Source organism: Clinocottus analis, unplaced genomic scaffold (genome assembly GCF_023055335.1).
Source record: "Clinocottus analis isolate CAN_PGR_092001 unplaced genomic scaffold, fCliAna1.0.p SCAF_20, whole genome shotgun sequence".
Lineage (NCBI taxonomy): Eukaryota > Metazoa > Chordata > Actinopteri > Perciformes > Cottidae > Clinocottus > Clinocottus analis.
The window spans coordinates 11,014,380-11,041,721 of NW_027175932.1; the positions used below are offsets into that span (position 1 = coordinate 11,014,380).

The 27,342-nt window shown below is 40.4% G+C and overlaps 1 protein-coding gene across 1 annotated transcript; it reads left to right on the forward strand.

Annotated features, from left to right (window-relative positions):
- The first annotated feature begins 3,641 nt into the window (after positions 1-3,641).
- Positions 3,642-25,784, forward strand: LOC137791834 (mucin-6). Its single transcript, XM_068587020.1, has 44 exons — positions 3,642-3,774; positions 7,983-8,039; positions 8,476-8,520; positions 8,994-9,219; positions 9,912-10,041; positions 10,176-10,239; positions 10,445-10,527; positions 11,287-11,482; positions 11,562-11,687; positions 11,791-11,911; positions 12,000-12,135; positions 12,217-12,294; positions 12,409-12,478; positions 12,612-12,749; positions 14,269-14,418; positions 14,733-14,827; positions 14,917-15,049; positions 15,161-15,404; positions 15,559-15,599; positions 15,758-15,846; positions 15,998-16,152; positions 16,264-16,402; positions 16,567-16,671; positions 16,777-16,971; positions 17,078-17,150; positions 17,243-17,409; positions 17,543-17,699; positions 18,370-18,480; positions 18,702-18,843; positions 18,974-19,002; positions 19,515-19,757; positions 21,362-21,562; positions 21,956-22,191; positions 22,361-22,547; positions 22,700-22,922; positions 23,165-23,331; positions 23,503-23,572; positions 23,655-23,764; positions 23,856-23,887; positions 23,970-24,120; positions 24,241-24,278; positions 24,788-24,895; positions 25,321-25,406; positions 25,613-25,784. The coding sequence occupies exons 1-44, from the start codon at positions 3,642-3,644 to the stop codon at positions 25,782-25,784; spliced, it is 5,652 nt and encodes a 1,883-aa protein (XP_068443121.1).
- The last annotated feature ends 1,558 nt before the right edge of the window (positions 25,785-27,342 follow it).

The window sequence follows — 27,342 nt, forward strand, 5'->3', positions numbered from 1 at the left end:
CTCTCAGGTAGGGATTTCCTTTTGACACACCTTTCACATGATTCGATCTTTTTGTGAACTTCAGCAGACATTCTTGGCCTATAAAATCTGATCCGAACCAGATCAAATGTTCTTTCAATCCCCAGGTGACCCAGTCTCGAAGTTAATAAGAACATTGAGATCCTATCTGCCTCTTTCTCACCAGGAGCTGAAGCAATGTTTAAATTTAGCCTCTGAGGTAAGGTGCAGAACGCCGAACTGCATTGAACAAATCCGGTATTATGTGGCTTCATGACATGCTGAGTAATCGGTCCTTGGATCTGTAATCTGTAAAGTAATTTAAATGTATGATTTTTTTTGGTATCAAATTTGATACATCAGGCATATCAGTACATTAATTGATCACAACATAATTTAATTTATGTTAATTGATTGTAGAACAGTTGGATCTTATCTAAACATGGAACATGTCTAAAATATTTATTTTTAAAAACAATAACTCATGTTAATTGTCTCAGGTGGTGGTGATTGAAAGGAGGACCCGTAGCAACAGTTCAAAAAGTCCACAGTTTGTCTTTCTTCGCATCATCAGACACATTGAGATTGTCCTGAAAAGTGAATCATTGTCAGCAATTTCATGAATTGATCTCATGCCATCTCAAACGGTGGGGTGCCTTGTTTCCATCTCCCAATAGGCTCGTATCGGGCATGTGCATACCCAGAACCTGCTCAATTTCTTGTCAGGCATGCTAACCACTGAACGACAGTCACCTTACTGTCTTGCAATGACATTTCTACATCTAATTAGTTTAATGATCAAAACAGTATGTTTGGCATTATGATATGGCATAACCCAGATTACATAATAAAATACAATACAAAGCCGATGGCATAATTATTACTTGATATACATACTGTGTCATATTTGATACATATGTTTTCACAACGATTTTACTATAAAATAAAGAACAAAACATGAGTAATTATAGGTTGCTTCAATACAGTAAATATTCCCATTGAAATATTTGTAACAATATAAAAGTAATTCTTACCTTAAACCTTTTAAAATGATCAAGGATTATCAGTGAAAAAACGGACAAGTGACTCTGTGAAGGGTGCCATCTTGAAAATGACAATTAAATGCTGTGTATTTGTCCTGTGTTTAAGCATTGTCTGGCTCAGTGCCAAAAGGAAGTCTTCCTGCTTTTTCAACAATACACTTAATATTTGGCTCACACACAATGGGTCAAATATTAACACAATGTTTCTGTTTCTCACACATTGAATTTTGAAGTAATAAAAGAACCGGCTCAAGTTTCAAACTCTCTTCAGCAGTTGAAATCCAGTCGTCCACACTGTGTTTGTGCGTCCAACCTTTTTCTCTTCAGGATCTATCTGTCACAATCACACTCAAGACTTCCCACCAGACAGTATCAGATGTATTGTTGTTATATGATGTTAGTTTTACAGTAAATCTGATTTCTTTGCTTCTAGTTTCCTGGTATATTGTGTGCATGCGTGTGGGCTGGTTCCAATTGTGTGTGCAGTGACACTGCACATATAAGCCAGCTGGCGGGCTGTTGGTGCAGCTCTTCTTGCGTTCACCTGCTCTCCTGCAGCATCAGGCAGCATGACCTCACCATGGATGCTGGCATCCTGCTTTTTACTGGCCTCAGGTACCTTGATGCAATTGTTCATTTAATCATTGAATATTAAATAATTCATCTTAGCAGAAAAAAATATTGCAACATGTGATTACTACAATTATGAAATTTTAGCAAATTGACACACATTCAATATGTTAACTCTTGCTTTTCTATAAAAATATTTGTTGTTTTTCATAATATTTCCACCAGATGACTGGTGGAAATATTTTTTATGACATTTGTGTGCACTTCGTGGTTACTCTCCCTATTTAAAATGTATAATATATACAAGAACAAAACATGATAGGCTCAAATATAAAATAATATTTGCCTTATATATCTAAATACTGAATCAGTCAGTACCACCAATAGTCCAATAAAGTAATTAGTCTATTAGTTAACACTGACAGGAGCAATTGCTCCAAATTAATACTTTTACTTTTATTCTAAAGTAGAAGTAGCTGAAACGTTTTTTTTTATTTCAAGTTAAAGTAGTTGAAGTGAATTACTTTTACTTATGTCACATTTTGAATGTAGGACTTTCAGAATGTAATATTAAACTATTGCTACTTCTACTAGCACTGATTTGCATTATCTGTGCCTCATATATCTAAATACTGAATCTGGTATAACAATAACAACCATAAGTAAGTATCGGTGTTGTTATTCATTATTACACATTTTTAATTTCATTATAATTAAGAACTGAATTAAGAACTGGGGGTGTTGAACACATGTCTTACCGAGCCCCAAACGCAGGTACACATTTGCAACAGTAGGTGGCATAGGTTTTCCCAATTAGCGGGATTTAACGTGCACCTATCCAACTATGTTAGGAGGAGGAGGAGGAGGAGGAGGAGGAGGAGGAGGAGGAGGAGGAGGAGGAGGAGGAGGAGGAGGAGAAGGAGAAGGAGGAGGAGGAGGAGGAGCAGCCCGGACTGCGACACACTTTACTGATTTACCCACTGGAGCCAAATTTAGTAAATCATATGCAATAAAAAGTAAAAACCAATATCTGCAACACAATCATTTTATTTTATTTTAGTTATTTTAATTTAATTTTACCACTTGAGGCCTTCAGATATATCTCGCCAAATAAGTCTGATAAGAGAATATCACTCTTTAAGCTGACAACCACAAAACCTCATAAGTGCACCGTGATGAGTCACAGGTTAAATAAAAAGAGGAAACCATGGCTCTTTATGACTTAGACTTTATTGAAACAAATGTAAACATATTAAAAGGGATTTTTGATTTAAATCTTTAAACTTTACCTAAATATAAATGGATGAGATGGAGAAATGTTATGAGACTCACTGATTTAAAATCACAAACCTATTTCTTAACATGCAAAGTTAGAGTTGAATAGTTTAAGGTGCTTTACATGGTAAAAACAAACTACAGAAGCGAGAACAAAAATATAAACAAGGGAGATGACATAAGAAACTAAACGACATCGCAGGTTAAAATTAGACTTAAATAAATGTGTTTTAATTGCTGAAAGTGGCTGGCGAGTGATGGAGAATGTCTGAGGTGCTGAGGAGAGAGTTGCAGAGGGAGAGGCAGCAATGAAGAAGACGTGGATGAGTGTTTCAGCGGCCGAAGAGAAGAGGGAGAGGTGTAGACGGGCGATGTTTTCAAAATGAAAGAAGTCATTTTTTGTGATGTGCTTGACGTGGCGTTGAAAGGTGTCGGCCAGGATCAGAGTCCAGATATAGCCACGACCCATGGAAACGTGTGAGGCGATAAAAGTCAAAGACTCAGAGGTGTAGGTACCTCGAGAATCATGACGCCATATTGGCACCATATTGACACTAGGATTGGCAGTAAACAAAATTGATGGCAGTGACACAGTTATGTTTGTGAAGCTATTGTAGACCATACTTATAGCAGTATAAGAGCAATTAAATATGCCGGGTTGTGTCGTTCAAAAACCATGCAATGCAAAAGAGACAGTTTGAAACCGTGAACCCTGAGAGTGGAGGTGATCTGTTTAACAGGTCGGTCAAAGAGATTATGGCCCCTTTCATCAGTAGAGGGAAAAATAAGGTGAAGAAGGGTAACTCTCTACCATGGGTCAATGAGGAATGTAGAGTGCTCATGTCTGTCAGAGATACACTGTTGAAACAGTCGCTGAAGAGCGGCCTGGGTACCGACAGATTAAAATTTACTACGAGCAGAAATAAAGTTACTCAGACGTTACGCAAGGCTAAAGCCAATTTTTTCCTGGAAATCATCGCAAATGCACAAGATAACGGAAAACTTATCTGGCAAAACATTAACAAATTGGTTGGCCGTAAATGCAAACACGTCAAGGAACTAGAGTTATCTATAAATAACTCTCTAGTGAGGGATCCCATCACTCTGGCTACTAGTCTAAACCGCTTTCTTCTCCTCTCCTGAACGTAGCGAGAGCCTGGTCAACTCTGTCCAACCTGTCTTTAAGATCACTGAAATAACTGCCTCTGAGGTAGCCAAGCTAATTAGTGGTATGAGAAGCTCTAAAGCCAAGGATGTCTTTGGATTTAATGCCAACTTTTTTAAAGAACATAAGGACTCCTTGGTCCAACCCGTAACTCATCTGGTTAACTTATCCCTCAAACATGCAGTGGTCCCCTCAGCCTGGAAGGTGGCAGTGGTAACCCCAATCTTCAAGTCTGGGAAAAAATCTGACATGTCTGACTACAGACCAATTTGCGTCTTGCCGATAATATCTAAAATAGCAGAGAAATGGGTTGCCCAACTTCTTGTAGAGCATCTCAACAAAGACCACCCCCTGTTGCATCCTATGCAGTTTGGTTTTCGTGCCCACCACTCGACTGAGACGGCCCTGTGTGTCCTCATTGAAAGGATCAAGGGGCTGTTGGATAAAAATGCTTGTCCTCAAAAGAGATCTCAAAATAGATTTTGACACTGTAGATCACCAAATCCTACTGTCCAGGTTAACCCATTTTAATTTTTCTCCCCATGCTCTTAACTGGTTCAAATCATACTTATCCAACAGAAAACAACCAGTTACTGTAGATGGTGCTAGGTCTCCCTTTCTTGAATGTCCTGTGGGTGTTCCTCAAGGGTCAGTCCTTGGGCCACTTTTATTTTCCCTATTTATTAACACACTACCCAACTCCTGTCAGAATATACATACACAGATGTACGCGGATGATGCTGTAATCTTTACATCAGCTAAAAACAACCAAGAAGCTCTCTGCATCCTATCATCCGCTATGTCTGATGTCCAGGCTTGGCTCACTAAATCCTGCCTCCTGTTGAATGCCAAAAAAACTGTATGTATGATTTTCTCCAAACGTGCCAAAAAAATAACACACTGGAACATATTTGTAAAGGGAACAGAGCTAGACTTAGTAACCGAGTTTAAGTACCTCGGGGTAACTCTAGACTCCACCCTGACCTTTAAGAGCCATATCAAAAAGGTAGCGACCTACATCAAATTTAACCTAATAAACTTCAGGCACATCAGAAACAGCTTGACAGCCAACGCAGCCAGGACTTTCCTTCATTCCATGATCTTCATTTAGTGTACTGTCTGACCAGCTGGTCACTCACGTGCACAGCAACACTCAAACCCATAGAAGCTCTGTATAAGAGAGCACTCAAAGTCTTTGACAAGAAACCGCAAACTCATCATCACTGCCACATCCTGAACAAGTATAGGTTTTTAAGTTTTAAAAACCTGATCAGCCTTAAAGAAGCCAGCATTATTTATAAAGCCCTAAATGGTCTGGCACCTCCTCCGCTGAACGAGTTCATTAAACAGAGACCTGTCTGCGGCCCTGAGGCCAGAGTCACCAGAGCCGCCGACAGAGGCGACTGTGTCATCCCGCACAGGCGCACCACCTGTGGTCAGACTGTTCTGTCTGTCAAAGGCGGCACCCTCTGGAACACCTCACCATCGTCTGTTAGGGAGGGCCCAACCTTCTTCACTTTTAAAAAACACATGAAGGGATGGTTGTTGTCCAGACAAACTTGTGAACATCGATAGTTGTATAGTTTTGGTCCTGTCTTGGATGTGTGATGTTTTGATGAGTGTTGTTGATGCTTCATGAGAGAGTGAGACCATGAATGTGAAAACTGATTGATGCCCTTGTGTAAAATGTATCTGTGTGCAGTGTGAGGTGTCTTCCCTACAATGTGATTATTGTCTCTTGTCTATTTTATATGTATATGTGGTGTAAGTAGGTATGTATGTATGTATGTATGTATGTATGTATGTATGTATGTATGTATGTATGTATGTATGTATGTATGTATGTGTATGTGTCTATATATATATATATATATATATATATATATATATATATATATATATATGTGTGTGTGTGTGTGTGTGTGTGTATATATATATGTGTGTGTGTATGTATGTATGTGTGTGTATATATATAAAAAGAGTTGCATGTATGTATATATATATATATATATATATATATATATATATATATATATATATATATATATATATATATATATATATATATATGACTGACTCACTGGACTGGTTCACTGAGGCTTTTAATGGGACTGAGTCTTAAGGTTATTTGTTACTTCTGAGCTTTTCCTGCTATAAGCTACATTCAAAATTCCTGTTCTCAGCTTTATAGCTACTGTATTAGCAATAAATCAAAACGTCTGATAAACCTTCTGTATGCTGCCTGTCCAGCACCAAATGACGTACAAATGTTCAAAAGCTAGGTTTTTATTATGAAACTCCAACTGACCTTCAAAACAAGGCAAAGTATCCTGAAATATAAGGTTTCTAACATGAAACCAATAAGAATCATCACCCAATTCTGCAGTTCAACTTTGTAGCCTCTCACAACTCTTATTTACCAAACTATTGTTGTCGTCAGCATCGAAGGCCTGATGAACCCACTGGGCTACCAGTTCCTAGATTACCAACAGGCAGACAACGTTAGCAGCTAGCTAGCTGGCAAAGAGGGTCAAACAGCAACTTCTCCATGTTTACTGGGTGTATAGAGAAGTCAGCAGGATGCTAACAGGTTAGCCATAGCTTATTCAGGCAATGGCGGGTCAAAAGTGTACGTTAGCTTGTTTTGAAGCTCTTCTGCTCACATTTGACCAAAACATTGTCAACGTAGCTTTACATAGTTACAATGTTAAAGGTTTTGTGGTTCAAAAACAGGAACAGTTTCCTTCATGTCACTTTCTCCATTGGAATTAAATCAAGGTACAGTATACTTTGTGTTAACTGACAAGTCTGTGTTTCTATGAGTAAGGAAAAACAGGTCGAACTGTTTTTGCTTCAGGACAACCATTTTGAAGTATATAATCAAATATTTTGTCCAAGTTGTACTGACAGAACAGTTTTTGGTAGACATATAAATACATATACCTTCACATTATTCTGTGGTGGTTTGCAACAGTTATTTAGCTTAAACACACCTTGCATTTTAATTTAGTTTTGTCTTGAACTAATACCAGGTTACTGCAAGTGTAGTTAAATAGTTACTGTTTAGTTGTAGGCCTATGCAGTAAAAAGTACTCCTCAGTCCTAATATCTACACACACTAACAATTTAAATTTAAATTTAATATCTCAATTCACGGGTGGTGGGTTAGCGGTACAGATCTCGGCTTACTGATGTGTTAGTAAGCCGTTATTCTTTTAACTCCTCGGGGATTTAAACTAACAAGCATAATAACACAGTTTGCAATTGAAGTATAATCTTTGCATGGAAAGAAATCTGAGTGGCTGCACAACACATCTTTAAACATCGTGTGGAACTTTCCCTCAGCTTTGAAGTTGAAAAATATCTAACTACATCCTGGTTCACACACTCTGGTAAATCATCATGCCTCATTACTCAAAAGGAAATCTTCCCTCTTTTTACAATACAATACACTTAATATTTTACCCATTATGTGTGAGCCAAATATGAACAAGTTGTTGCTATTTCTCGCAGCAATCATTGAGTTTTAAAGTAATAAAAGAACCGGCTCAAGTTTCGAACTCTCTTTAGCAGTTGATTTTTAGTTGTCCACACTGTGTTTGTGCATCCAACCTGACCTCTTTGTCGTCAGGATTTATCTGTCACAAACACACTCAAAACCTCCCACGGGATTAAGTATCAGAGGTATTGTTGTAATGTGGAATAGATTTTTTCCCCCTGTGGATGCAATATAATAAGCAGGATATGCTTTCCAGTAAACTACGAATTAGTTTCATGGTTAATCTGATTTCTTTTTTCTATTTCTAGTTTCCTGGTATATTGTGTGCATGCGTGTGGGCTGGTTCCAATTGTGTGTGCAGTGACACTGCACATATAAGCCAGCTGGTGGGCTGTTGGTGCAGTTCTTCTTGCGTTCACCTGCTCTCCTGCAGCATCAGGCAGCATGACCTCACCATGGATGCTGGCATCCTGCTTTTTACTGGCCTCAGGTACCTTGATGCAATTGTTCATTTAATCATTGAATACTAATGAATTCTCTAATTAATTAACAGGAAAAAGGATATTGCAACTTCTAATGACTACAACATGACTAAAACTGACTTTGGAATTGTAGCAGCAGAAGCAACAAATTAATGAAAATTATATATCTTAACTCTTCGCTTTCTATAAACATATTTGTTGTTTTCCACTTGATAACTGCTAGAATTTTAAAAAAGTATATGTATTGTCCTTAGGTATTTTAATTGTATGCTACCTTATATTTCTACTTTACTATCAAAAATGTAATATTTCACTATTGCTACTTTTACTACCACGAATTTGCATTATCTGTGCTGGTGCTGTGCTGCTACTGTTATTCATATTTCTTAATTTTTCATTATAATTTATGTTTACCTCCACCATGACTCTGTATTTCTCTCCTAGTTTTGAGCACAGCGGAGTCGGTCACGACAACAGATAGTCAAACATGTGAGTACAAATCAATCAATGCTGGATATTGATCAGTTCATTATGAATATCACTTTTAATTGTGTATGTCGTAGGTGCAGGTTGTATTGTTTTAACTTTTTCTGAAACATGCTGTCTTATTGTTTTGTTCTTCCAAATAATTCCCCTGAAGTGTACTGATATATTGTTTTACCGTAAGAAAGAAAACAAAATGTATTTCATGATCATTTTACGAGTTGATTTCTGCAGCTATGTACAACATTTATTTTCTATTTCCTTTTTTTTTGAGGATTGAAGGGATAATTATAAGATTTCAAACTAGAGAGCTAACTTAATTATCGAAAGGGTTATGTATTCCTTACATTGGGTAAGGAAAACCCCAAAACTTTTAGACCTTAAATCCAACATAACAAAGTAATTTCTTGGCTTATTGCTTCATTCGTGAGCTCTCGTCTTCCTTCATTGTCTCGCATTAATCAATACATTGTGATCAGACACTTGCAGGACATTTGGCAGCGGGCTCGTCCAGCCTTTCAACGGTACAAGTTTCTATGTTCGGTCCGACTGCCCGTTCACTCTCACGCGCTTCACCCACAAACGGGTGGGATGTGATGTCATCATACGGCGAGATGACAGCGGGCTGTTAGTCCAACTGGAGATCATCATCAACAAAGTCAAGACTGTTGTGCAGGATGGAAGCGTCCTCGTGGAGGAGAAAAGGTTCGAGCCCAACTCAAACCCACCCTCACACCGCTTCACTACAGAAAACTGCAGCCACAGAACGCCAACTATGACTCAAGCAACAAAGATAAATCTGAGTGTTTCACACTCGGCCACTAAAGCAGGTTTTTTATTTGTCATTCCTAATGCCACCAATGTCAGTTAATTATTAGCTCTGAGTCTGGGACGCTGCATTATCAATGGTGTGTGAAAGGAAAACATACAGAGTTAAGTCAACTTGTTATATTCTGCAAGGTCACTTATGGACTGATTTTGCGGAGGCGGAAACTGTAATACTTCACCAGTTTTATCATTATTTTCAAATCAAAGTTCAGGAAGTGAGAAGACCTTGTCAGAAGTAAAAAACATTTTGTCCCTCAAAGAGGAAAAGTATAAAAAGAGTTTACAGTATTCACATTTTTTATGTTGATACTAGCAACTACTTGCTCGATAAAGGGCTACATTTATTCAAGTATTGAACCATTTCCTACTTGTCTTCCACTCCATGTCAGAAGGAAATATTGTAATTTTTACACAACTACAATTATTTCAAAACTTTCGTGACGAGTTCCTTTCGAGTTTTGGACAGAGAACGTATGAAAATGTACAAGAGCATCTGAGACGATTAGTCGATTCACATCGGGAGTTCCCGTCCAACTGTTTCTGAACTGTAACTGTTCATTTGCTGGCAGTGTCTCGCTTCCATACGACCACACCTACCAGCATATCTTTCAGTACGGCATCTACACAAGACTGAGGAGCTCGCTGCTTCCTCTGTCTGTCACCTGGCACAGTGTACCTGGAGGAATAGACACTGTGAAGGTGAGTTGACACAGTACAGCAGACATAGCACAGTCACACAAATGCATGCACACATAATCAATATCTTAAGTTAATCGCAACACTCAACACTAACCTCGCTCACTGAAGCCCATTTGTTTCACCTTGTTGTCAAGGTGGAGCTGGAGCAGGAGCTGAGCGCCGACATGTCTGGACTGTGTGGAAAACACACCGTCCTCGGTATGATGGTTATGACTGGAATTGATAGCAGGATTGTTGTAATATAGCACTACTAATTACAGTAACAGCAGTGCTTTCAGTAGCTGCAGCAAGTACAGTGTTGGTGTTAATAAAAGTAGTACACATTGTGGTTGCAATAGTCTATACTTTAACATTATGTTGCGTACAGTTTGCTTTATGAGTTTTATCATTTTCATGGCTTCAGGTAACAAGCAGCAGTTGATCACAGAGAGCGTGCTGGCTGAGGACACATGTCAAACCCGGGATCCGGTCTCCGATTTTACTCCAGTAAGTTAAGTCAAAGTCAAAGTCATTTTTATTATCAATTTTGTGCAATGTGCAAGCTTACAGAAGATCGAAAGTACGTTTCTCTTCTGTCCAAGATATAGTGAATTGTGCAATAGTAATAATAATAATAATAAAGTGCAAAAAACAGTTTACATTTTTTTTAAAAGGACAACATATAACATATAGACAAAATAAATTAGGAACTATTAAGACTATGAAGGACTAAACTGTAAATAAATGACTGTAACTCCTTAGCAGCATTCAGACATGTGAGTCTGAAGAGGACGGAGTGGGATTAACCGGGGTTAAGCGGGTTAACCGCTGTAATGAACGACTTCTAGTATATTTAAGCACAATGATGCTGTGATGTTACTATATTCAATTGATCTCATTGAAAAGGGTTTGAATGAATTGATGTTACCGGCTTGTAGTTATAAAGTAGTGACTTTATAGGATATCATGGCAGTTTTAAAATATTGAGTCATACGTGTCAAGTTGCTCTTTGTTTTGTTGTTAATTTAACCAATAACAATAATTACACACTTTATTTGTATAGCACATTTCATACAAGGAATGCCACAACGCAGCAACAGCCTCTCCATTTTATTCTCTTTATACTCTGTTCTTTTCTTCTCTACGTCAGTGGTGGAGATTTGCATTTTTAAGATGAAGCCTCAGAAAGCACTCACAAGTACACTCACTCCATACAATATGTCCTAGCTCCAGATGTTCAGGTGGTTTCTCTGACGACATTTGCAGGTGTGCAGAAACTTCTTTTCCATCGCCTTGGATTGCCTGCTAGCCGACACGCCTCTCTACCTCCAACTCTGCGAAGAGAACATTCACGGCTATGAAAACAGCAAATACATCGGCTGTGCCTTCTTCAAAGAAATGGTAGAACATTGTGGCAATAAACGCTTCATCTGGCAGCATTGGAGATCTGTAACCAAATGTGGTAGGTGTCCTTTAAAAAGATAAAACACTCATTTGATGGACACGTGATGTGACGAGCTTCTTTCTGTGGTTTAATGCAGAGGAACCGAGATGTCCAGGAAATCTGGTTTATACAGAAGAGGGTCAAGCCTTTCTTCCCAGCTGCTCCAACCCGAACCCCACACTCTCCGACCAGGAACTCATCAGCTCCTGTCTCTGCCCAGAGGGTGAAAGAGCACCATGTGTTTTCATAATGTCGCTTTTCACGTTTCATTGCTTGTTTAGCCTCCAGGGGCCTAATAATAAAAGGTATACATGTTTGTGTTGTAGATAACGTCCTGAATGATCACGCTGATGGCTATCACTGTGTCCCTTTGCCAAACTGCTCCTGTGTGTTTGCTGGAAAGAGCTACATAAACGGTGACATACGCAGCACCAAGTGTCAGTCATGGTAATACAATTCAAACTTTATTCATCACAAGTGGGCGGAAAAACTTCTTTTTGTGAAGTTTTTTAATTCAGGTTTAATCTTCACGCAGTGTTTGTGACAGTGGGAAATGGCAATGCTCAGAAAACCTCTGCCCCACCGGATGTGTCATTGAAGGCCAGTTTGTGACAACGTTTGATGGCAAACAATATGTCCTCCCCGGCAAATGTACATATGTGGCTTCACAGGTAAAATGTTCCCACTACCCCGACATGTAACATGTATCCATGTAGTGTTTATATGATACTAACTGCTCTTTTATTTTTAAGGGTCTTAACTGGACAATATCAATCGTGTTTTCTGAAAAGGCGCCCTCTCTGACAACAGTTGTTCTTCAGGTTTTTCAGGTACAAGCAGTCTTCGAGGGTTATTTTTACAATAACACAAGCTATCAAACACATTTCATGCAACAGTAGTGTGCAGTCATGAAATATAAATACCCTTCTTGTATTGTTTTGCAGGAAATGTATACATTCTCAAAGAACATGGTTACATTTGAAGGGCAGGAGATCACTGAACTTCATCAGTCGGGTAAAAACAAATGGAGACGAAATGTTGTCCATTGCATCAATTGACTGGACTTTGATTGAATGCCAAATAATCCATACGATGCATTCACTCTATTCATTCATCTATTCACTTCCCAAATGCTGTCTCCTCTCAGAACATGCTCTGGTCTTCTGGCAGTCCTCCATGTATGTTCAGGTCTACACATCCACTAATGTGAATTTCCAAGTCCAAATGTCTCCTGAAATCCAGCTGTACATCAGCGCACCCAGCGACTACATTGGCCTGGTCTCAGGTAAGAATCTCAGTCTACAAACACGCAGAGATATTATCACTTTGGGATTCACTTTCATTACTTCAATCAGGAGAGACTTGTTTAACAATAATGTATTACAATTGCATCATATTTAAATGGTGCAAGGTCTTTGCCGATTGGACTCCATCATGAATTAAGATAAGCAAGCGGTAGTGATGATGATGTCTGCAAAGGCAGAACCAGAACCCCCTGGAGTCCAGACACTGGTGGTGCGAAGAAGGGAGTTGCAGAGCAGTTTGAGAAATAAAATGCAATAGTGAGATACAGCATTGAGTCTGGTTCAATTAAAGGCAGCCGCAAACAGAAAAGTCTTCAATCTGGATATAAGGGAGCAGAGGCTCTCAGCAGACCTGCAGCTTTCAAGGACCTTGTTCCAGATATGTGCAGCAGAGAAGCTGAACGCTGCTTCTCCATGTTTAGTTCTGACTCTTGGAACAGAAAGTAGGTTCCTGACAACCTGAGGGGTCGGGATGGTTCATAAAGTAGCAGCAGATCACAAACATATTTAGGCCCCGACCCATTCAATGTTTTATAAACCAGCAGGAGGATTTTAAAGTCAATTCTTTGTTTGACAGGAAGCCAGTGCAAAGCCCTCAGAACAGGAGGGATGTGATCCACTTTCCTGGTCTTAGTGAGGACTCGAGCTGCATTGTTCTGATTGAGTTTTTACAGAGGCCTGTGAAAACACAGTAGTCAAGTCAGATAAATGCATTGACAAGTTTCTCCAAGTCCTGTTAAGACTTAAGTCCTCTAACCCTTGATATATTCTTTAGGTGATAGTAGGCTGATTTTGTAATTTTCTGTTCAGGTTGAGGTCTGAATCCATAACTACACATAGATTTCTGACTTGGTTTGAGGTTTTTAACATCAGTGAATGAAGCTGAATGCTCACTTTCAATTGTTCGTCCTTGGGGCCAAAAACAATAACTTTTATCTTTATACAATTGAAGAAAATCTGGCACATCGAGTTGTTGATTTCTGCAATGCATTCAGCCAGCCCTTGTATAGGATTATAGTCCCCTAGTGATATAGTTATGTAGATTTGTGAGTCATCTGCATAATTATGATAACACACTTTTTAGTTTTTCATAATCTGACCCAGTGGAAACATGTAGATGTTGAACATAAGAGGCCCCAGTATTGAGCCTTGGGGAACACCACATGTCATCCTCGTCAGCTCTGATGTGTAATTAGCTGCCGACACAAAGTATTGTCGGTTTTTCAAGTAGGATTCAAACCAGTTAAGTGTTGCGTCAGAACATCCTACCCAAGGAGGAGTAATGCTGATATCTGCAAGGAAAGAATCCCCCTGAAATTCAGACACTGGTGGTGGAGGTGAAGAAGGGAGTTATTACCTGATGATGAATGGGGATCATGCCTGATGCTGATTGGGGTGTTTTAACTAGCTCCTAATACCAAACGAATAATATAAAAATGCTATATATTTTCTGTGGCATGTTCCAATTTGATCTGTTATGATAGCCAGTATGCCTTTCAGGTCTTTGTGGCAACAGCAATAATGACACCACAGACGACTTCAGAACCAGCAGCGGGATCATCGAGAACTCAGCTCAACCATTCAGTTGGACCTGGAGTGTGGGTGATTGTGGAGTGGACATACCCCCCACCTGCATCAACTCTGACAATGGTACCAATAATATGAATGTGCTTCAGAAGATGTTGGAAATAGTTTCTGTCTGTATGTCCTTCAACTTTCTCGAAAATCGGCTTGCTGAGGGCAGCAGGGAGCCCAGTGTCCAGTGCGAGCTCTTGAGATCTACAGGACATATTTATTAGTAGTGTATTGTGTACACAGTGTGTAGTGTATACTGGAGCATTGCGATGTTATTTATAGCAATAGTCCTAAAATTTTCAAATTTTCTTTGATATGATACTTGATACTAAATACTCAACCTATAATAAAACGCAAACATCCAATTATTTCAAAATGTATTTTTGCAGAGATATTTGCTGATGAAAAGTGTTCCGTGTTGAACAACCCAACTGGGATATTTGCTAAGTGCCATGATCATATCCCAACTGATCACTACCACACGGTAACAAGAAGACTTTAACCCAAACTAAATCCTTAATACATTTTGGAGTTTTCAGCGAGTAACTTATCTGTGATGATTTTTATTTCCAGGCTTGCATCCAAAGAACATGCAACTGTGGCAGCAGCCTGACTCAGTGCTTGTGTGTCGCTCTGGGCAGCTACGCCAAAGCCTGCGCCCGTCAGGGTGTTGTGGTTGGTGACTGGAGGAAAGCCACCAACTGCAGTAAGTTGACTTCAGAACATTTGCAGCGTTTTCTGTCTGTTTCAACCGCCAAGTGTATACATGTATCTGAAGGATAACATCACATTTACAATATTCAATGCTGTGTTGCAGCTCTGCAATGTCACAATAACCTAGAATTCTCCTACGACATGCAAACCTGCAACCGCACATGCCGTTCTCTGTCTGGCTCTGACCTCCGCTGTGGGCTGGTCGACAGCCTCGTGGAGGGCTGTGGCTGTCCGGAGGGAACCCACCTGAACAATGGGAAAAGCTGTATCCCAAAGGCAGAGTGTCCTTGTTACTACCACAACGGTGCTACAGACCCCGGGTCTGTTATTATCGACGGACGACAGTGGTGAGCTGATCAGCCGAGTGTTTCCAGCCATTTAAAATGCTTCTATCATTTATGGTTGATGCCCACTGCCTTTTTTAACCAATGCTGTTGATGTGCTAATTGTGTCTCTATCTTTGATGTGCACAGACTTTAACAAACATTGTGTCTATTGCAGCATCTGCGAGGATGGAGAACTTCACTGTTCAAAGGATTGTGGTAAACATGATTTCTTCTATCATAATCATATTGACATCATACTCATCCTGTTTTATTTTCCATTATTTCAACTTCAGACATTTGCTAAAAGTGGAAATTCAGAATTTGTTCAATAAACTTGACAATTTTTCAATCTGTCGTAAATATAATGAACACAGGGTGCACCAATGGGAAGGTTTGTGTTCATTGCTCTGAGAACCCAATGAACACGACTCAGAAAACCTGTGACTCTATCAGCAAACCAACGGTAGGTCGACTATGTATGCAATTTTACATTTCAATGTTACAGAACCTTCCTGTCAGTGAATTGCATCCCAAACATCACCCCTTCGCCCAAAACAGGTTCATTTATTGTGATGCTAAAAGATTTCCTAATGCTAAAATGCTGTGGTTTCCAGGGTGCCGGTCAGACCTGTGCGAGTGGCTGCTACTGCCCATATGACCAGTATGAGGATCACAATGGAAACTGTGTCTCTCTGTCCAGCTGCACCTGTGTGTACAGTGGGAAAGTATTCAGTGCGGGACAGCAAGTCAAAACCAACTGCAGAACATGGTAACACCTGCATCTGTCACCCTTCTCCTACTTGTTCGTTCAACATGTTGCTTCGATGTAAAGCCGTGATGATGAGTATGACTAAAAGCTTAACACCACCTCATGTTACAGTATCTGTGGTCAGGGTCAGTGGCAATGCCAAGACAAGCCTTGCCCGGGGCAGTGTCAAGTTTACGGAAACGGGCACTACCAGACCTTTGACTCCAAATGGTACCGCTTTGCTGGACAATGCCAGTACACACTTGTGGAGGTGAGCCCAAACAAAGTAGGACCAAAGTCCACTGCTCACATGTGTCTTTGCTGAAGGCCTCCAATGCATCGCCATCAGAGGACACTGCACATCATTTAAATACTAAATATAGACGAGAGCTTGCCATGTTTTCCGAACTTTAAAAAACACTCTTATTGCTTTAGGATGACTGTGGAACTAGGAAGGGCACCTTCTCTGTCAGAGTGGAGAGTGTCCCCTGCTGTGATGAGGCGCTCACCTGCTCTCGCTCCATCATTCTCGACCTGCAGGTGGATGGCTGTCTTCTTTGATTGAATTTTACAGATAAATATCAGTTAGTAAAAATCCATTAACTTGTTCATCAACATTAAAAACATGTTGTGTTGACCTCAAAGGGCAAAGTCACCCTGACACTGAGCGACATGAAGGTGACCAGACGCCTCCACAAAGGCTGGACTCTGCAGGAAGATTCCCTTTACTCCACACACACTTTGGGACTCTACATCGTAATCTCAGTGCCAAGCAAAGGGATAACGCTCATCTGGGACAAACACACCCGGCTCACCATCGAGCTGCATGAACACTGGAAGGTGAGTGATGGGGACTTCGAAATTCAGGAGTTTATACACCACTTACATTTCTTGTTCACTTTCTAAACTTTTTGATACTTTTCAAATGTAATTTTCTCTCCTGCAGAACCAAGTGTGCGGCCTCTGTGGCAATTTTGACTCCAATGAGATGAATGACCTACTGATAAGTGGCTCAGCAGGTAGTTTGAATTTCTCTTTATTTGATAAAGGACTTTTTTACTTTTGTCATGGTGGTCAAAATAACATGAAAAAAACAAACATTTTGTACTAGTGTCCAGTCCCTTGGCATTTGGCAACAGCTGGAAAGCCGCCTCGCCTCCTTGCTCTGATGTGACCACTGAGATATTTCCATGTGAACGCAACTCCTACTGCTTAGCCTGGGCCCAGCGGCGCTGTAGGATCCTGACAGGAGACACATTCAAGGACTGCCACTTAAAAGTACGCTCATTACTTATTTAACATGGCACAAACACCAGGGTCAGTCCATATAACTATTTACAGGAAAATACCCTCAAAGAAAGACCTGAAGTATGTTTGTACAAACTCTATTGTGTGTTTTTACAATCCCCAGGTGGATCCAGATCCCTACTACTTTGCCTGTGTGCAGGAGTCCTGCTCCTGTGAGTTTGAAGGGAAGTTCCTCGGCTTCTGCACAGCGGTGGCCGCCTACGCAGAGGCCTGCAGCGACCAGGATGTCTGTGTGAAATGGAGGACACCTGATCTGTGTCGTAAGTTAAGACACTTTTTTTCCCTCCCTAACAAATCTTGAACATTACTTTGAAATGTTAACAATACTGTGATATTTTAACCATCTAACTTCTAACTTCAACCCATAAAGAGAACATGGATAACTAAGGACTATTCAGTTATCAAACCCACGTTCTAAATGCTAAAAGCTAATAGTTTCTTGCTAGAGTAAAATAATATGACACATTTAATAATACAGAAAAATTAAAAGTACCTTAAAAGTTATTTTGCTGCTTCATACACATTACAAAATGTTTTATCAATATTTGAATGTTTCGCATTCGTTTTGCAGAGGACTGACGCAGACAAAAATAAAGTAATCAATCATTGTAGTAAGAATCAGAAATCATTTATTGCCAGAAATGTTTACACAAACGTGGAATTTACCTTGGCCGACATTAGACATGAGAGGAGACAAACAACAATCAACAGTCAACGACAACACAGCGCAATGTGTATTAAATTAAGTATAGGTTAGAGATAAGGTGCTCAGACAACAAACAGCGTTAGAGTGCTAAGTGTATGTTAAAGTGACAACAATCAACAAGCCATATGATAAAAAAGTGTTTCAAATATTATTGGATGTTTGCAAAAAATAAACTATAAGTGTATAATTCTATAAACATGTATCTGTGATCATTTCAACCATAGCGGTCTACTGTGACTACTACAACGAGCAGGGGCAGTGCAGCTGGCACTATGAAGCCTGTGGTGAGATGCTGAGCTGCGGAAAAGACAACCTCATCACTCACAAGCTAGAAGGTAACTAAATATAACAGCTAAACTTGATTTGTCATCCTCTGTTAAATTAAAGTGAAAATATTGTCTTATTCTTCCTTAGTTTGTTTCTCATTCTGGCAATATTGCAAACAAACCTCTTTAATAAAATCCTCACAATCTAGATTGAATCAAATGTTTTTTCTTCTTCTAGTCAATGCATATAAAACTATTTGCACCCATAAAATAACATTTTTTTTGTAAAGGCTGTTACCCCAGATGTTCAAAGGATGAGCCATACTATGATGAACATACTGGTGAATGCACTAAATTGAGAAACTGCACTTGTTATTTTAATGGCACTATCATTCAACCTTGGTCAGTGGTAATGATACAGTCCTTTGAATGGTAAGTTGGGCCATTCCTAATATATATACACTGTGTCTAAATATATAAATGTCCATGATAACCATAACATTCATTTAATTATTACATTAACAACTGGGTATTTCTGATTCTCCTATGTAAATCTTTTCAGTCGCTGTGAAAATGGAAAAATAAACTGCCGTAAGTGTACAATTATATTCATGCAGCACTACGTTTATTATTTCATGTGTCCATACCAACTACACAAAACTATGACATACACAAAACTATGACTACACAAAACTATGACATTTAAGTTTTGGCACTTATATTAATGGTTTAAAGTATATAATTCACAGAACCTGTTTTCAAAACATAAGACCTCAATCCCACCTCTACTCCAACAGCATCTCCACCCACCACTACAACCGCAACCAATCCTACATCAAGCCCTCCAACTACAGATGGCTTAACTACGACTAAATTGTGGTCAACAACGCACCCCACCACCTCTACACCAATGACAACCCCGCCCAATATGTCAACTACTACTGAAAAAAGGTCAACTGAGTTTTCCACAACGTCTACACCAACAACTACAACTTCCTTAACTACGACCGAAAAACAGTCAACAACGCTTACAACGGCCACGTCTACACGAACAACTACAACTTCCTCAACTACTGCTGAAACTGAGTCAACAACACTTTCAGCGCCCACGTCTACACCAACAACTCCAACTGCCTCAACTACGGTTGAAACTGAGTCAACAACGCTTACAATGGCCACGTCTACACCAACAACTACAACTGCCTCTACTACCGCTGAAACTGAGTCAACAACACTTACAACGCCCACGTCTACACAAACAACTACAACTTCCTCAACTACGACTGAAACTGAGTCAACAACACTTACAACGCCCATGTCAACACCAACACCAACAACTTCCGGAAGTACGGCTGAAACAGAGTCAACAACACTTACAACGGCCACGTCCACACCAACAACTACAACTTCCTTAACTACGGCTGAAACTCAGTCAACAACACTTACAACGCCCACATCTACACAAACAACTAAAACTTCTTTAACTACGGCTTCAACGGAGTCAACAACGCTTACAACACCCACATCTACACCAACAACTACAACGTCTTTAACTACGGCTGACACAGAGTCAACAACACTTACAACGCCCACGTCAACACCAAGAACTACAACTTCCTTAACTACGGCTGAAACTGAGTCAACAACACTTACAACGCCCACATCAACACCAACAACTTCCTTAACTACGGCTGAAACTGAGTCAACAACACTTACAGCGCTCACCTCTATACGAACAACTACAACTTCTTTAACTACGGCTGAAGCAGAGTCAACAACACTTACAACGCCCACTTCTACACCAACAACTACAACTTCCTTAACTACGGCTGAAACTGAGTCAACAACACTTACAATGCCCACGTCAACACCAACAACTACAACGTCTTTAACTACGGCTGAAACAGAGTCAACAACATTTACAACGCCCACATCAACACCAACAACTACAACTTCCTTAACTACGGCTGAAACTGAGTCAACAACACTTACAATGCCCACGTCAACACCAACAACTACAACTTCCTTAACTACGGCTGAAACTGAGTCAACAACACTTACAATGCCCACGTCAACACCAACAACTACAACTTCCTTAACTACGGCTGAAACTGAGTCAACAACACTTACAGCGCCCACCTCTATACAACCAACTAAAACTTCTTTAACTACAGCTGAAACAGAGTCAACAACACTTACAACGCCCACCTCTATACAAACAACTACAACTTCTTTAACTACGGCAGAAACAGAGTCAACAACACTTACAACGCCCACCTCTACACCAACAACTACAACTTCCTTAACTACAGCTGAAACAGAGTCAACAACACTTACAATGCCCACGTCTACACAAACAACTACAACTTCCTTAACTACGGCTGAAACAGAGTCAACAACACTTACAACGCCCACATCTACACCAACAACAACGTCTCTAACTACGTCTGAAACAGAGTCAACAACACTTACAACCCCTGTGTCTACACAAACAACTACAACTTCCTTAACTACGGCTGAAACAGAGTCAACAACACTTACAACGCCCATGTCTTCACCAACAACTGCAACTTCCTTAATTACGACTGAAACAGAGTTAACGACGCACCCCACCACCTCTAAACTAATGACAACCATTTCTAATATCTCAACTACTACTGAAAATTGGTCAACAACAACAACGCATCGTGAGCCAACAGCAACAACACTTCAATCAACCACTCAACCCAGTACCACCCTCTCAGAAGCAACGTCGTCTCCATTTACGACGATGCCACCAACAACATATACCACTGAGATTACAACCTCCACAACCACTGGTGTGTGCCACTTGTTTTGCACATTACTTTGTTTTTGCAGTTATCCTAGCAATCAGATTCCTAAATTACTATGTGAAAATATGTTTTAGTATTTTCTGTCTTCAACGGTTTTGTGTTCATTGAAACACCAGTGTGTGAGTGTAAAGACCTAAAGAGGAAAAAACGCTGGGATTGCGGTGAGACGTGGACAGAGGACTGCTTCCATAAGACCTGTGCAGATGGGAAGATAGAGTTGACTTCAGTGGTTTGTCCGGAGCTCCCAACTCCCAACTGCCCCAGAAACCAGTTCACAAAAGTCTGGGATGGCTGCTGTGAAACAGTGAAGTGTAACTGTAAGTATATATCATGTTTAATACGGTTAGGGTGTTGATTTGAGGGATAACTTTTGCTTATCAAACATTAAACACAAAATACACTTGAGGCTGGTGGGAATGTTTTGCAGGAATTTGGCCCTAATGTTGAGTATTGGACAAATGTAAACACTGACCAGATGATGGTACTAAATGAAAAGTTAAAGGTTTACCCAAGTTAATCCTGGGAATGTATGTAGTAAATGCAATGGCTATTCGACCAATAGTTGTTAAGATGTAGTTAGGATCAATGTGGTGCATTGATTGACCAACAAAGCCATGACTGGTGTGGCTTTCTTGTTTCTAATTCTTTTCTTTTTTCAAATACATTTGTGTTTTGAGTCCATATTAACTAAAATCTCTTATCCTCCATAGGTCGCTGTGAGCTATATGGGGACCCCCACTACATCACCTTCGACGGTGTAAACTTTGATTTCCTGCTTGAATGCACCCACGTCTTGGTGGAGGAGCGGTCACCACGTCACAGTCTGACCATTGCTGTGGAAAACAAAGACTGTGTGGATGGCCTCCTTGGCTCCTGTGTTAAAAGTGTCATCTTGAAATATCAGAACAATACAGCTATACTCAGTATCGCTTTGAATAGCGTGCAGGTAGGATACAATACCACTTATACCATATGTTGGCTATTTGGCTTGATGGATGCTGATAATTCTTTTCTGTAATAAAGGATGTGTTTACTTTAAGGCTTCTCTATATAATAAGACCATGCGCTATTGGATAATTAGACTGTGTGTTTGATACTGATCTAATCTGTCCTAGGCCACTCTGAACAACGTGACCATACAGCCGCCATATGAGGAGCATGGGTTTAGCTTTGAGACCACGTCGTACACAGTGTCCATCTACCTCCCAGAGATCCGCTCGTTTGTCTCCCTCAGTTCGTCCTACGTCCTGGTGGTCAATTTGGCCATGGAGCACTTCCTCAACAACACCCAGGGACAATGTGGTGGGTAATGGATCAAAAGGATTTGGTGTGGTTAAGTGCATGTTGTATATCTATTTTAACAGTGGTTGTTTTGCCAGCCACTTTCTCTTTTTTAGTTGTGCTATATTGTATATGTGTATATTAGACTTTAAATGTCTCCGTCTTTTCTCCAGGTGTATGTGGTGGTGGATCATGTGTCCGTAAAGGAGGGCAGTTAGAGGACGACAGCTGCTGTGATAAGACGGCTCATGGCTGGGTGTACGCCGACCCGATGATACCAGCCTGTGCTTTTCCATCAAGTAGCAAACCTTGTTTCTCAGCCACGACGAAATCCACTCCAACAACCACTGTCACCTCCTGTCCTGCGAGCTCTCTATGTGAGCTGCTGGACCATCCGTAAGCTCCACACACAGGCGCACAGTTATTTCACTTAAGAGCTACCTTAGTAACTAATGCAGACATGTATTAGCATCATCCAGAGTCATCTGTAACACCCACAGCTGCTAATGCAGTCACCTGTAACACCTGAACAAAACCACCTAGAAGTGAGGCAGCAAGCAGCTGGTATCACCCAAGCAACCACATATTAATTTCAATGGTGCATAACCACGGCTGTGTGTCTGTCTTTGTTTCCGCAGAGTCTTTTATAATTGCAGCAAGTATGTGAATTTAAACCATACAAAGAAGAACTGTGAGTTTGACTCATGCAGGACCGGTCCCTGCTCTTCACTGGAGCAAGCTGCTATGGAATGCATGAATGCTGGATTCTGTGTTGACTGGAGAGCACTGACTCCTGGAAGCTGCAGTATGTACCGTTCATCATCTTTCTTATTCTCTGGAAAGCAACGCCAGACACACCAGGGACTCAATGTATTTGCATAGGTTTGATGTTCTTATTGTGTTAGCCCGACTATAATAAATTCCTCTTGAAAGTGATACTTGCATCGCCACTTAACTGTCCGTGTTCATGTTCCAGCCGTGCCATGTCCAAACGGTTTGGTTTTTAGAGAATGTCGTGACAAGTTGGATGACTTCTGCTACGGAGGGTTTGTAAACACATTTATTTCTCACTTTATTAAATTTAGAGGTTTCCCATGTCACCATTTCTCTTCTGGTTTGTGTGTACAGAATGGTTTATCCAGGAGCTTCCCTCGGGAAAGGTAGAGGAGGCTGTTTTTGTCCCAGCGGCTTCATCAAGTCAGGAAACCACTCAAACACCTGCGTGTTGAACTGTTCCTGTGAGTAACATGGTTTAAAATACTGACACTCACACCTGGACATGTGTTTCCATTACTCGTGTAAATGAAGAGTTTGTGTCTTGTTCATCAGATTGTAAAGGACCACTCGGTGAGATCAAACTGGTGAGTATCTTTGTCTCATCAAGTAATATTATCCCTGACTCGAGATTGGATTCTAGATTTAAAAAGTATTTCTGTCTTTCAGCCTGGTGAGGAGTGGGAGTCCAACTGTCACATTTGTAAATGTAACAACCAGACTCTCTCAGAGGAGTGTGTTCCCAAACCTCTTGATCCAGCTCCCCAATGCAGCCACAACTCTACCGTGGTAAAAACCCATTGCTGTAAACAGATTTGTGGTAAGCACTGGCAAGTTGTGATATTTTAAAATCATGCTTTATTATCAAGTACCCTCTTATTAGTTTCTTGAGTCCAGATGACGACCAAAACTAATCACACATTATTACTTTATTTGTCAGTTGAGAAGACATGCAGTTATCGTGAGCAAACATACCAGGTACGTTGTGTCTGATCTTCTCACAGTCTCTGTCCGTGGCGAAGGAAAGGGTTTTGTCTCCCTGGGAAGAAACATGCTTTTTAGATCGAACTAATCATTGTACTGTACAGCAGTGGTGGGCCGTCAGGGCCCGCTCAGCCCGCTCTGCTGGCCTAAACGGAACCAATTTTCATAATTAGGCACCTGGTTAATGAGAGCTCTTGTCCAATCACATTTCACCTCTGTTTCTCTATGGAGACCGGCTTAAACTACTAAAGGAGGCCTGCTAGCATTATGGAAGTGTGTTTTGCCCGGCGTGACCATTAACGTGTGCTGTGATTGGTCAGTGCTGCAGCGGCAGCAGGTGGCGGTAATGCACCTTTTGTTGGATTTCATCTGCACTAAAACCCAAGAAGAAGAAAAGAAGCTATTAGTTAGACGTGCGCACTAAAGGCACATTTAGAAAATGGGGCCACGGCTCGCCACTGATGTATGGTGTCTTGTTGCAATATCCGTCTTTGTGTGTGTAGGTGGGAGACAGATGGAGGGATGCCGACCATCCCTGCATGTCGCACCAATGCAGCAGAGAGGGTGTTCAGACTGAGACTAGAGTCTGTCCCCAGGACAAATGTCCAGAGGTACTGCACACCCCCTGCTCTGTCTTATTCTACAGTAATAATTAATTCCTACATTTAGTAAATAAAAAGGTATTTTGTCCATACACTTTAAAAGCTAGTGTTAAAGAATAATTAGAACAACAAACATTTAACCTTGAGCTCTTATGATGTTTTCACCAGGAGGACAGAATTTGGGACGACCAACACTGCTGCTTTACATGTAAGTCACAATCAATACAATGAATTCATTTACAATTTCACTTTGTAAAAGTATGACATTTCAGTTCCAGTATTTTAACCATTGCACATGTAAACAATGTGAGGTTTTCCTGTATTCAAAACTTAATATAGAGGGAAAGGTTTCCACATCTGGCAGATACTTTGCTTCAGACCGCCTCCCTCATTCATTGTCTCTGACTTCAGGTAACCAGAGCTGTGTTCCAAAGGTGACCGGTATCAACGTTACAATTAACAACTGTACCGCCGTCATGCAGATACCAGTGTGTCAGGGCTACTGTACGTTTGAGCCCAGGTGAGAAGAAACACTCCCATCACTGACCAAGACCAACATTTTGAGTGCTTTAGTGTTCATACCGAGTACTTTTTTGACTTTTATACAATAACACATCTCTCTCCCTCTGTCGTCTTTGCCTCTCTGCGCTCCTCCTCCCTTTCCTCCCTTCCTTTCCTCCCTTCCCTCTTCCTTCCTCACCGTGGTGCCTCGGCTCACTGCAACAGGGTTGATTTACACGGTGACCTGGTGGTGGTGACGCAGCAGAACAATTGCTGTCAGACACATCGCTCTGAGGAGAAACAGGTGACGCTGCAGTGCTCAGACCTCACGACCAGAACCTACAGCTACCAGCACATCACCGGCTGTGAGTGCAAAGCCTGCAGCCTACTGCTCTGAGACCAGTGGGCGTTTTCGTCACGTCACCTTTCGATTTTCAAATCCAAAGCTAATATATATTCAAATGTTATGGATTCTTAAATATAATCCCTCATTATTTCTTTATTATGTGAATGTCCCCAGTGCATTACTAATAAAGGAATGTCTAAAGCAATTATTTAATCTGCTTTAAATCAAAATAAACATAATCATTTTTTTACTTGCCACGGTTTGCATGTTTCTTCTTTCAGTGCAGTAATAAACTCAACTTATCTCTACTTCTCAACCTAAGTACCTACTGGCAGCCATGCAGATGTGGTTTCAATCACTCCCACTTATCCAGTTTTCCAGAGAGAAAATTACACAACAACGTTGCTTCTCAATAGAGATATCAAGCCACGTAGGTAAGTTGGTTCTGTGTCTGAGATTTCTGTCTTATCCCCAAATCAAAGATGGCTGACGTCTTTGCATCATCCTCCCAACAACAACTTCTGCACAAGCCCCCCTTGCACACACAGTCAAACACACACACACACACACACACACACACACACACACACACGTGACGCGCACACATCACTGAACTGTGAATGGCTGACCTCATGTCACATACCATAATCAATATATTTGTAGCAATGCATTGTGAACTTTATACACTCAGTGAAACTGATTGTTCAAAATTGTCGTCATATTTTTGTGCCTTATTTGACATATTTTCAAATAGTATTTTTCCTTTTTTTATTTTAGTTTATTGTAATTCTGTGTGGAAGGAGGACCAAGCAAAATAAGCTTTTCATTGTACGGAGTAACTTTTATCTGTGCATATGACAATAAAATATATTGAATCCTAAAGAAAACATAAAAACATTCAAAAAAACAAAAAAACAGCAACATCTCTTCCCAGATTCAACATTGTCGTTTCTTTTAATAATCCACTAATTCTTCTTAACAATTTACCAAAAGACGTAAGTGCTTTTTGTCGGTGACCTCTCCCTTTAAGATCATCCTAAATGTCGTATTCAGCAAAGGGATATAAATGCAGCACAGTGGAGAGGTGAGAGAGATGGACCTGTGACCACCAGGTGAACAGAAAACGCTGATGAGGTGAGTGTGACCAGGTGCAATGAATGAGCTACTAGGTGACTGTAGCAGAGTGAGCAGGTGAGAGGTAATGTAAAAGGCAGTGAGTGCAGCAACAACACACAAAATAACAGCCGAACGCTGACAGGCGTGTTGAATTTAAAACCTATAAGTGTATTCATTGAATGTATCACATAGTCTATTGAACACATCTCATAAGGTGATGTGCTCAGCCATTAGGACACTGAGAGAATGCCATTGTTAGGAGCTATCAATAGGACAGGAAGACTTTGATCAGGCCGAGGAAACACCCAGCCTTACAAAAGCTGAATTTCTCCAGGAGAGAGAAAAGCATTTCAGTCTTTTGAAAACAGCAAAGCAACAGAAGCAGCAGGCTTGTAAAATAAGCTTTTGTTTCTCTTCATGCTGCTGTTTGTTGTGCTGTGATACTTGGAAGGCTTATGATGTTCACAGAGGAGGATGTGTGTGTGAATGTGTG